At 52.0% G+C, this 12,287-nt stretch overlaps 1 protein-coding gene across 8 annotated transcripts in view; it reads left to right on the top strand.

Annotated features, from left to right (window-relative positions):
• Positions 1-5,547: 5,547 nt before the first annotated feature.
• Positions 5,548-12,287, top strand: part of Sbf1 (SET binding factor 1) — a 28,440-nt gene continuing 21,700 nt past the window's right edge. For 5 of the 8 annotated variants that reach the window (XM_029564348.1, XM_008834758.2, XM_008834761.2 and 2 more), the window contains exons 1-4: positions 5,569-5,794; positions 11,304-11,389; positions 11,761-11,904; positions 12,080-12,238. In XM_029564348.1, the coding sequence (XP_029420208.1) occupies positions 5,740-5,794; positions 11,304-11,389; positions 11,761-11,904; positions 12,080-12,238 (444 nt within the window). In that variant the 5' untranslated portion in view covers positions 5,569-5,739. Of the gene's footprint in view, positions 5,795-11,303; positions 11,390-11,760; positions 11,905-12,079; positions 12,239-12,287 lie in introns of all 8 variants that reach the window. The other 3 variants (XM_008834763.1, XM_008834759.1, XM_008834757.2) reach the window with 2 other exon arrangements.

Raw genomic sequence — 12,287 nt, 5'->3', positions numbered from 1 at the left:
ATTTTATTATTTTTATTTTATGTGTATGAGTGTATCACCTGCATGTGTGTAAGTGCACCCATGTCATGCTATGCCTGAGGAAGTCAGAAGATGGCATTGGATCCCCTGGAACTGGAGTTATGGTTGGTTGTTAGCCACCATGTGGGTGCTGGGAATTGGACCTAGGTTCTCTGCAAGAGCAGTCAGTGCTCTTAACTGCTGAGCCATCTCTCCAGCCCCAGATTTATTAACCTTTGGTGTACAAACTAATGAATTAGGACATTTTCATACATATATCATTGTCCTTTGCTTACATTCACCCCACCAGTTCTTCATTAATGTGAAATTTGGTGATTTTTCAGGCTTTCCACAAATAAAATGCCTACTGTTGTGAGTTCATGTGTCATACTGTTCTCCACAAAGCTTTCACCAAGCCACCGTCCACCCATAATGGATTTGGTGCTACTGGTTCTTAGCTTGTCAGCCTGAGAGTCCCTTTATCTTATCCCCACTGCCATAAACATTTTGACTGTCGAAGCATCTCTTTTTTCCATCTGTGTTTCTCTTTCTGTCTCACCCTGCCCCTACTCCTGTCCTTTTTTGGGTTCCCCCAGGATCTGTCATTCTGTCCCTCCTGCTGAGCACACGTGGGCACTCAGTAAACATTTGCCGGATGAATACATCAATGAGTGTTGAATGTAGGCCATGCTGAAGATCTTGCTTTACCTCATGAGAAAAACAGGGACATACCAGCACACACCTATTTGCTTATTTTTATCAGTTGTAGAAGAGTGGTCTCATTTATGTTAGAAGAAAAAAAAAAAAAAAAAAAAAGGAGTAACGAGCCTAGTGGTACATACCCATAATCCCAGGGCTCAGGAGACAGAAGGTGGATATCTAGTTTAAAGCCAGTCTGGGCTTCATAGCAAGACCTTGTACCTACCCCAAACCAAGGGTTGGGAATGTAGGTTAGTGGTAGGGTGCTCACTTAACATTTACAAGATCCTGGTTTTCATCTCAAGTACCTCAAAGATAAATAGAGTGATGTCCTTGAAGGCAGGTGAACATGGGGCTGAGGCAGGTGCTGGAGAAGATGGCAGGAAAGGATGGTGAGATGACAAAGTAGACAGGTCAGAGGTAAACTAGGCAGAGTAAGAAGGGAACAAGGAGGTCCCAGATCTGAGCACAGCACTTCTGTTTGATGAAGCAGGGAACTGTTGGAGAGCATGGGAAGAGGCTGTCCAGGGGGCCTCCAGCCTTGTGGACTTGGGTTAGAGAAACAGTTTTGAGCTTTCAGGGCTAGGTTCTTAGAGTTATTGTTAAGTATCATCCAAGAGAATGCAGAGGGAGAGACTGTGTGGCTGAGTACAGAATCAATGTGACAACTGTGAAGGAACAGCAGGGAAGAGGCGAGCAGAGGATGCTACTGGCATAACCAGTCTGCAGCTCCGCCTCCTCTTACTAGCCCACCTCTACCCTCAGTCTGTCTTTATACTGCTGCTGGCAGCACCATCCAAAATACAAATACCATCATATTATTCACCCACCAATAAGGAAAAACACATTCAATCGGTTGGCAAGATGGCTTAGCAGGTAAAGGCACTTGCTGCCAAGCCTGATGACCTGAATTTGACTTCCTGGAAGTTGTCTTCTGACTTTCACATAAGTCCCATGGCATACACATACAAAATAAATTTTAAAAATTTAATTAAAGACAAAATACATATAAATTCCCAGTATTTATCAGTTTTCAAACTATATTTATTCGGGCTGGAGAGATGGCTCACTGGTTAAGAGCATGGATTGCTCTTACAGAGGATCCAGGTTTGATTCCCAGCACCCACATGGCAGCTAACAATTGTCCATAACTCCAGTTCCAGGGGATCCGACACCCTCTTCTGAACCTCCGTTGGCACTGCATGACATGGGTGCACTTATACACGTGCAGGCAATACACTCATACACATAAAATAAAAAAAAAGGTGTGGTGGTGCACACCTATAATCCCAGCACTCGGGAGGCAGAGGCAGGCAGATCTCTGTGAGTTCAAGGCCAGCCTGGTCTACATAGTGAGTTCCAGGACAGCTGGGGCTACAGGGAGACCCTATCTCAAAAAAAAGACCAAGAAAAAAAATTAAAAACATTTATTCATCTATTGTGTGTGTGTGTGTGTGTGTGTGTGTGTGTGTGTGTAAACATATGTGCTGCATCGTATATTTGGAGGTTAGAGGACAACTTGTAGGAGTCAGCTCTCTCTTCCATGTGGGTTCTGATGATCAAACACAGGTTGTGAGACTTGTTGACAAGTACCTTTATCTGCTGAGCCATTTCATTGGCCTTTTATCAGTTTGTTTGTTTGTTCATTTGTTTTTGAGACATAGTCTTGATGTAGCCCCAGCTGACCTGGTCTTACTATGTAGACCAGGCTGGTTTTGATCTCACAGAGATCCATCTGCCTCTCCTTCCTAAGTGCTGGGATTGAAGGCGTAAGCCACCATACCTGGCCCCTTTTTTATTTTAAATTGTGTTTATTTTTATTTTATGAGTTTTGCCTTCATGTACATAAGTGTACCCATGCAGTGCCCAAGAAAGTTAGAAGAGAGGGTTGGGTCACCTAGAACTGGAGTTATGGATGTTAGCCACCATGTAGGAGTTGGGAACCGAACTGGGGTCCTCTGCAAGAGCAGCCAGTGCTCTTAACCACTGAGTCATCTCTCCAGCCCCCCCTTTACTGATTTTTTAAAAAGATTTTTTAGAACTACATCTATTTATTTGTGTGTATATGTGTATGGGTATGCATGTGCCAAAAATCAGAGGGCAATTTGCAGGAGTCAATTATCTCCTTCTACCATGTGGGTCCCAGGAATCAAATCTAGAGAACCATTTAAGATTTTTTTTTTTAATTTTTTGAGACAGTGTCTCACAATGTATGCCAGATTGGCTTTGAACTCAAAAATCTCAGCCTCCCAAGTGCTGGAATTTCAGGAATACACCAACATACACAGCTTCATAAATTGTTAATTTTGGGACAGGTAGAGGTAAGCTTGGGTGAAAGTGATAGGATTGAAGTCCCCTATGTTCTTTCTTTCAGACCCTGGGATAACAGAACAGTTGCTGTCCCTTTGACCTTGTCCAATCCCCCACCCCCACCCTGCCAGTGAGGAGAGGGCTATCTTCTGATCTTTGAGTTTTCCTCCCAACTTGATTAGAGGCTCCCACTGTGGTCCCATGTGGTGCTTGCTGTATACAACTGTCCATGTGCCCTTGAAGGAGGAGAACCTAGCACTTCTTTAATTCACTTTTTTGGAGAAGCTGGAAGTGATGGGCAGGAGCTCCAGCACTGCTGATTGTAGAAACAGGGAAAGTAGAAAAGAGGTTCCCAGGGGAGCCAGAACTGGGATTAGAGTTGGCTAGTGCTGGTGACATTGGGGAAGACTAGAGACATGCTTTAGACAAAAGGGGTGGCAACTTCATCAAGGGAGGAACTGGGTGTTTTAAAGTATGACAGTGAGGTTTTATCCTGATGGCAAGGATTTGAAAGATGAGGAAAGACCGGATATGGAGGAGGCACTGAGATGGAGCAATGGGAGGTGGACAGGTAGGTAGTAGGCCTCTCTGGAAGGAGGGTGGGTGTAGAAAGGCAAGTTTGGGGTCTATAGTGTGATGGTCATGCTTTTCTCTAGGAAAGAGAGGGCAGCTGACCATCCCTGAGACACAGGAAGTGGGCTCAGAGAATCTAGGATGTTGAAAACCAAAAATACAGCTGACTGTATATTAGCAGGCCATGTAGTGTGCTTGGGGAGTGTCCATCTTCATCTTAGGGTGAAGCAGTTGTGTCACCATGGGTCACTCTGCTTTCTTTAGTAGGTGCAGCTCAGCAAGGTATTGATTTTTGGGGGGTCTTTTAGAGACCTGTAGCCACAGCTGACCTGGATTCACTATGGAGACCAGGTTGGCATTGCCTGCCTCTGCCTCCCGACTGCTGGGACTAAAGGTGTGTGCCACCACACTTGGCTGATGTGGATTATTAAGATATTATATTTCTGGGTTAGAAGGGGATGGTGAAAAATTGAGGCAGGAGGCTGCAAGACAACAGGCACTGGAAGTATGTGTGTATGGTGGAAGTGGGATAAAAGGGCAAAAGGCAGATGTATGGAACCAAGGGGTCTGTGGGCTAAGGAGACTGGCTTCTTGATGGAGGCCTAAACTTAGTTGAGGAGGCTCTGAAGAGACTATAGGCCCTTGAGGAGAGGAGGCTGGGCCAGCAGCAGGTGACCTGGACAGTGCAGGGGGCAGGGTGCTCAACTTAGCAGCAAGGCACTTGAGGACAAGCTGGGAAAGACTCTTGCTAGGATGCGACCATTGGTGGAAAGTCACAGGAAGAATGGGTGCAGGGCCCTGATAGTCAGTCTCTAGAAGGGAGCCAGTCCTGGGCTCAGGTACCAACCCAAACTTGCCAGCCACCCCTTCTTCACTTAATAGTGTTGGAGAGGACCTTTAGTGACTGACAGAAGCCAACTCAAAGCAACAAGCACAGCTTAAGCAGAAAGGAGAATTTCATAACCTGTGTAACCTCACACTTGCAAGGGCTGTCTCCTGACAGGGGGCTCCTGGCAAGTCTCTCCCCGACCTCCCTCCCACCCTTTTGAGAGACACGGTCTTCCTATGATAGTAGATGGCTGGCCTGGAACTCATGATCCTCTTGCTTCGGCCTCCCAAGTACTGACGTTACAGGCTTGCATGACCACTAGCTGGACTTCTTTCTCATTGAGCTGGCTTCATTCACCTTTCAGCTTCTACAGGTCGAGGGAACAGGATGCTAGACGTCAGCTCCTCTTACAGTTCCTACAGCAGTGGAACTCCTCTACAAAGCCCAGCCACGCCTTTTGATCTCCCAGGTCAAGGACCCTGCCTCTCTCCGTGTCCAGGCCTATGCCTATTCCTGTGTTACTGCGGGAGGCCTGGCCACCCGTAACCCCCAGGTACCCTTCGCGCTCAGAACTCTTGTTCTTCAAGGCTGGGACATGCAGCAAGTGATTTTTTTTTTTTTTTTTTTTTAAGTACTGGTGTTGGACGTCCCACCCACCTATATGGAGATCCCTAGCGGGACGCAGCCCTGTGAAGTTTCTCCCTTTCCCATCGCAAGGGTAGCAACTTTTGAGGCGAAGTCCTGCACCCCTCCTCTCCGGCTCGGTTCTTCAGGGCAGGTGGGCAGGGCCTGGGCTCGCTCTGGCCAGACCCCGAGGGAGCCTCGGGACCACGCCCCCGCCTCTCCAGACTGCGATTCTCCGCACCCACCCCGTCAAGGGCGGGGCCCGAGCCTCTCTACGCTCCAGGGCTTCAGACCCCACTGCGAAGCCCATTCATGCCCTGCCCAGTGTCTCGGGTCGAAAGGACAGCGGCACGGCCAGAACGGGTGACCCGCCCCGGCCGCCGTCTGCTCCACCCGCCCTCTGGCTGGGCTGGTCCTGCAAAGGAGGTGGTGGGCGGAGCAGCGCTCTAGGGACCCGCCTCCCGCCGGATGGACCAATGGAGGCGTGTTGTCAGAGGCCCCACCCACACGGGGAGGGGCAGCACCACGCAGGCGCACGGCGCGCCCGGGTGGGCCGGCTGGCTGGGAAGATGGCGCCGGAAGCCCTAGTTAGTGTGGCGGCGGAGCGGGCCGGGGGTGTCCCGAGTGCGCAGCCTAGGGCCGGCGCCGGGCCATGAGCGCGCCGCCCTCGAGTCCCCGAGCCGTGGAGCCCTCCCGCGCCCCTCGCCATGGCGCGGCTCGCGGACTACTTCGTGCTGGTAGCGTTCGGGCCGCACCCGCGCGGTGAGTGCTAGGCTGAGCGCCGAGGGACGCGGCCCGGAGCCTCGGGACAGGGTCCTCAGGACGGGGTCGGCGGCCGTGGGACAGGGCTGGGGGCCGAGTGGTCAGGGCTGGGGAAAAGTGACCTCAGCGTTTGTGGGCCACGCCAGCGCCCGCGAGGACCCGGGACTGCTTGGCCTGTGTGAGGGCCGCCCCAGCACCTGCGTCGGTCCACGGAGATGGGCAGGGGCGTGTGGCCGCGGCCTGGGAGGTGGGAGATGGGAGGGCCCTGCTGCAGCTCCAGCTCCCTGACTCCCAAGTTGGGTGGGATGGGCGCACCCTACCTTGGCATGCTGCCGGCAGCCGCGTCCGGGGAGTTGAGAGAGGGGGGCGGGACGTTGGTTTTTTTTCCAGCCTCTGACCCAATGCTAAGGTCTGAAGCCTCAAGCTCGCTTGATGGGGTGCAATTGAGGGGGTGGGGCTCGGGCTACTTCTTGGAGAGGTTGTATCTGAGCTGGACTTCAGGAGGAAGTGTCAGACTTGGAGAAAAGCATTCCTGGCGATCGCCCTGTCCATCCAAACCTGCAAGCCAAACCCTTGGTCCCTTGGTGGGGGACCAGTGTGGTGACTGGTGCTCATGTCTGGGGGGTCCAGATCTGGGGTTAGCACCTGTGTCTGAGAGCCCTTCAGCCCAGGGGTTACGAGAAAACAGAGCCTGACAATGACATCAGCAACAGCTTTGGAGAGAGCAGTGTTGGGGTGTTGGTCAGTGTGCCAGGCCCCGCACAACCCTTTGTGTGCATGATCTCACTCCTCCTGACAGCCCACTGAGGTTGCCTTGCCGTTGCCCCCATCTGTAGAGCAGATCCGGCACAGAGAAGTTGAGTATGGGTCTAAGCTGGCACAGAGGCTGGGACTTGCATTTTGGCTGTCAGATCCCACTGCAAAGGGACTGTGTCTGTAGTGTGCCCACACTAGACAGCCCTTCAGTCCTAGAGGTGACGTTCCAGTGATCCCTTCCACATAGTTATTCTGCCGCGTCTTAGTCCAGTTGTCACTGTGACCATTCGGGACCTAAACTTTCCTCGTTGCCTTTCTTTATTTTAAGCCTCCACTAAGACTATTCCTTTGTCTAGTGTTCACATGCTGGCCCCTACACGTACTTGGAAACCTGTTCAGCATCTTCGCTGTCTCTAGACCCTCTTCAGTACCCTTCCGCTTCTCTCTGTTCTCATGGATCCAAGTATATGTCTTTGTCACTATCAGTCAGGAGGGCTGCATCAAGACCAGGAAACACGGCTAGCTGAGGGCTGCTTTACTTTAAGGGAGCCAAAGATTCTTGAAGCTGAGGAGCACAGAGGAGCAGCACGCTGGGGGTTAGTTGTCCTTGCTTTATCACTCTGTGGCCATGGACCAGTCATTGTGCTTTCTGTCTCAGTTTCCTCATCTGGATAGGGAGAGTCACATTAACCTAAGCTGCTATGGGGATGTGATGAAGATTCACCTATGAAGCTATAGCACCAGGACACAATTTATGTCTTACTAATATCTGAGCAGTAGGTGTGTAAGAGTTGCTAGGCAGTTGCCTCTGGGGAAGATGAAAGACCCCCTGTGTACTGGCAGGCTTAGGACATTGGGGCAGGGATACAAGGTCTTTTAGGTTGAGGGGTTCCAGTGAGATTGTACTTTATTTTTGTTCTGGATCAGAACTTCCTCTCTGGAACTGCCATGTAGCTCTCTGGCCTGGATGCTGAGTGTCTGTCTCAGCTCCTTGGATTGGGTCCAGAGTCCCATCTGAGGTAGCATCCTAGTTGCTAGTGGTTACTAGGTGGTGACCAGGGAAAGTGGGCAAGAAAATATAGAAGGTAAATGTCTGAGCTGTATGTGACCCTTTCACCCTAGAGGGTGCCAGCTGGCACAGTCACTGGTGAGTCAGGGAGTACTTTGTGTATGGCTTGTCTTAGCTCCAGACCAGCTTGAGGACCAGATAGATGCCCCTTCCTAGTTCCCAAAATGATCTGTTAATTGAGATCAGCATGACCAGTGCTCAGTTTTCTGGGAGCAAGAGAGACACTTGACTTGGCCTAGACCTGACCAGCATTCTTCTTGCTGTCGCTGGGGAGGAAGACCTAGACCTCCGTCACCCAAGAAAACTACCTTTCATTCCATGGTCTGGCCTCTTTCAATCCTGGCAATGATGAGGTGGCTACATTCTTGGGCCCCATCTATTGTCCCCACCCATTGCCCTGCCTTCCCTCTAGATCAGGTTGGGGCTGTTTGGGATGGCTGCCGTTCCCTCCCAGTCCATCCCCGCTTCCAAGCTTTAAATGGTCCAAGGCTTTGGATCAAACTCCTGTGGTATGCTTGTGGGTTGGGGGCAGGTCAGGGAGAACAACGGAAGAAGCTGTGGGCTCCCTTTGCAGATGTTTTCTGCTGTCGCTGACCTGGGGCCTTGTGTCTTTGTGTTGAGGTTTGGTAGGTGGAGCAGAAGGTAGGTTCTACCTTTCCCTTCCTTCTCCGTTTCCCTATAGCTAGGCTCCTTGGAGGAATAGCTAGCTGCTGTGTGGTGAGATGTGTGGTGGGTCCATCGGAGACTGCCATGGCACCTTCCCACAGCACACTGGGTCATGGCTGGCCCTCTAGGGATTGGATTCTGACACTGGTGATGGGGTACTGCCAGCAGATGACAGAATGAGTGGTCTGTGTTCTCCTGTCGCTCAGCCTGCCATTAAGGCCTCCAGCATGCATGAAACTGGCTGCTGGAGGAAGTTTTTGCTGAGGTGCTTTAAGTACAGGACTCCCAATGTTGCCCTAGGGTGGGCCTCCCCCAGCCTGTGGATTCAAGAGTGTAACAGGGACTTCCCATCCCTGCTTCAGTGGACATTGGTGCCTCTTTTCCACAGGCTTCCCCAAAGCATTGCCCTATGGTGTATGGCTATGCAATTGGGATTAGTCCTGGCACTCTTGGGATAGGGAAGGAGGGTATTCTTGCTGCCTCTAAAGCGGGCAGTATTTTGGTGGAGCAGGTAACTCATCCATTGCAAGCCACCTTTGTGGCCAAAGGGCTTGAGTGGGTGACAAACATTGGGGAATATGGCAAAACCCTTCAACCAAATGCAAGCCAGGATTCTGGGGTCTTAGAGAAGCCAGGGGAGAAAATTGCAGGGCTTCTTCATGGTGTGTCTTCTTGGGAGGGCCTGCTGTGCCTTAGGGCTCCGGAAGCTGCTCTGCACTTCTGACTGAGGAAACTGTTTGTTTGTGGGGTGTGAGTGGGGCTGGGTGTGGGGAGGATGGTCATGTAGCTGACTGTTTGCATTCAAGCCCTAATTAGGCTGTGGTCTATGCCAGGCACTGGAGCTTGTCATCTGGCCCAACCTGCTGACAGATATACCAGTTGTCATGGAGAGGGGTTATACTGTATGGAGGGAGGTCCTCAAGGTCCTACTACAGGCTCCAGGTTTGTATAGAGAGCTGATAGCGTCCCAGAGGAAGGAACACTGGACAGAAACTTGAAGGTCAAATTTGGGGCCAAAAAAGGCATAGAAAAGGAGCTCAGAAGAGATGCCCACTGAGCTGTCCACTCACCTACCCTAATGAGGCATTTGGGATCTTCAGGCTAGAGGGTACAGAGGGTAGAACCCTCCAAAGACTTTAAATCTGGGGGAAAGTGGGAGTTGGTATTTCACAGGGTGGATGGGATGGGGAGGTGGCAATGGATGATGACCATCCTCTCTGTGCCTATTCTCCCAGGAGGAGAGGCTGCTGAGAAAAACCCTTAGAAGGCTACTAGCCCTTAGCCTTAGGGAGAAGCTGCAGAACAGAGGCTGCTGTCCCTGTCTGCACACCCCCTCTTCCTTCCTCTGCCTGCTGCCTCGTGGCAAGAACTGGGTGAGCCCTGGGTGCCAGCCAGGGCTAGGCCCAGATGGTGGTTTAGGGCCGAGTACAAGGAGGCCCTTGGCGGAGTGGGTGGGGGGAGGAGCCACGACTCAGGGAGTGTGTGTGTGTGTGTGTGTGTGTGTGCGCGCGCGCGCGCGTGCCGTGTGCATGTGTACTGTCTGGGCCTGTTGAGGGTGGGACCTGAGGGACCCCATGGGGGTTTTGTCTTGGTGGAACAGGTGCGTGGGTGTGTGTAGGTAGGCATGACACCAGCAGACACCTGTCCCCTTCCTTGTCTTGCTGCCTGTCGCCTGCAGGGTGTTGGTGGGGGGAAGGGGAGCAGGAAGCTGAGGTTTTGTGAGTCATAATCGGCCCCTGCACCCCACCACCTCCAGCTCAGCAGCCACCTTTCCAATGCTTAACATCCTTGGCATTGTCTCCGTGGTCCTGTAGGGATGAGTGGTTTCCCATGGTTGTAACTGAGCTCCTCTGCTTTTAGAGAATCTGGGGACAGTGTACTGTTGGACTCCTAGGTTCAGCTTGCCTGTGTCCAAGTAGACCAGGCTGGATGGATGTGAGGCCACATCCCAGCAGGGCTACTGCACATTGAAGCTTTCTGAGACTCAGGCTGAGGTGGTATAGTCCATGGAGACTTAATGTTGAGCATCCTCCCCTCACTGTCTGCTTCTGCTGCTTCCACTGGTGGGGGCAGCAGCACTGAGGCTGGGCCACATAGAGGATGAAAGGGCACTGTGCCCTGAGGGTCTTCAAGTTGTATATGTGGGAGGCAAAAGTGAGGCAGCCCTTTGTCTTTCCTTCATACAGTGTTCCATCTTCCATGAGTATATGAAGCAAATGAAGCCCTCACCTATCAGGAGCTAGGTCCTGACCCTCTTTGCATTGTGACCCTGTTTTCCTTCTGATTTGCTGGTATAGGGGTGAGTCCCAGGCAGGGACCTCCATTTCACCTGTTTGGACTGTACCTAGATGTATGTATGTCCTTTGAGGGTATAGACAGAGGAGCCTAATGGTGCTCCAGGATTCCAAGGAGTGGGAACTTGCTAAACTCTGTGTTCTGGGAAGAACTCTTTCAGGTGCTGGGGATAGGTAGCAATTTGGGGCTGTGGTTGGTGTTCCCCACTCCCAGCATAAGAGGAGCTGAGGCATGAATCCCACACACATGACAGGTGCAAGCATGGGCCCAGGGCAGGCAAGTGATGGGGATCTCCAAGGTACCCAAATAGGTCCTGCATCTAGACATGCCATCTGCATCATGCTTACTGTCTAGCAGAAGCTGAGGGCCTAAGCTCCAGGTTGGCTGTCAGGAAAGATCCTGTGTGGTCTATGGAATAGCCAGAACTGCTGCCCCTCCCTGGAAGGTTTCTGTGCCATGAAAGTTTGGGCTGGTCTGGTAGATGGAGGAGAGATCTGAATGCTATTTGCTCTCTGGCGGCCTTGGGTCTGCAGTTACGTAGTGATCTCTCTACCTAGAAATATATTTAGAGAAACAGTAGATCCAGGAGCTCAGGTTGGTCTGGAACCAGATGAGAAGGGGGTGTTTCCACCCTGGGCCATGAGGCTTGGGCCAATCCTGGAAGTATGGGGGTTGGGAGGTAGGAGGTGAGAGGGTGCCCTGACCACCTGCTCTTGTTCTCAGGGAGTGGGGAAGGCCAGGGCCAGATCCTGCAGCGCTTCCCGGAAAAGGATTGGGAGGACAACCCCTTCCCCCAGGGCATTGAGCTGGTGAGTTCCAGAGGCAGACTCCATTCCCCTGGAGCTAGCATAAGATACTAGCTCCCCCCCCCCTCTGGGGGTAGCTGGCCCGATAAGCAGGATATCTTGCTCATGTCACTGTACAGTTAGTCACTGTGGTGGTGGGCAGCATGTCTCTCCTAGGACTTACCCTAGATAGTGAGGCCAGAACTGTTAGGTCTCTTACCAAGAGGGCTGAGGATAAGAGGTAAAGTTTTCCCTGGGTAACAAGGTGCTGCTTGTATGCCCTGAGACTCCAGGCCCTGGCAGTATAGATGCTTGAGGGCAGCTGGTGGGGACAGGGGGGCTGACTCTTGCTGCAAGTGTGGTTGTAGGCACTGACTGCTGAGTCCTCCCTGCAGTTTTGCCAGCCCAGTGGGTGGCAGCTGTGTCCTGAGAGGAACCCACCAACCTTCTTTGTTGCTGTCCTTACTGACATCAACTCTGAGAGGCACTACTGCGCCTGCTTGACATTCTGGGAGCCAGTGGACCCTACACAGGTCAGTGTAAGTTCCGGGGTACAACATGTGGAGCTGAGCCTTGGGCCATGACCTGCTTATTCTGCCTCTTGGGGTATGTCCCACTCTACGGAGGGCCAGGTCTGCCTAAGTCACCTGTGTCTTCCACTTGGGGTTATGGGATTCTCCAATGAGATACAGGAGAATGGGCTTCTGTCTGTAGGAAGTGGTGTGCACTGAAGATGCCACAGAGCGGGAGGAGGATGCAGATGAAGGAGGCCAGGCATGGCTGTCACCCACAGCACCAGCAAATCCTGGCCAGCTCTTCGCTCCAAAGACTTTGGTGCTGGTATCAAGACTGGACCATGCAGAAGTGTTCAGGGTGAGGCGGGCCGCCATAGCAAGACATTTTGTGGGGTGTTTTGTTAGCT

This window comes from Nannospalax galili, unplaced genomic scaffold (assembly GCF_000622305.1).
Source record: "Nannospalax galili isolate Female #2095 unplaced genomic scaffold, S.galili_v1.0 scaffold237, whole genome shotgun sequence".
NCBI lineage: Eukaryota > Metazoa > Chordata > Mammalia > Rodentia > Spalacidae > Nannospalax > Nannospalax galili.
The sequence above is the reverse complement of the archived record's forward strand: the minus strand, read 5'-3'. Positions and strand labels throughout refer to the sequence as shown.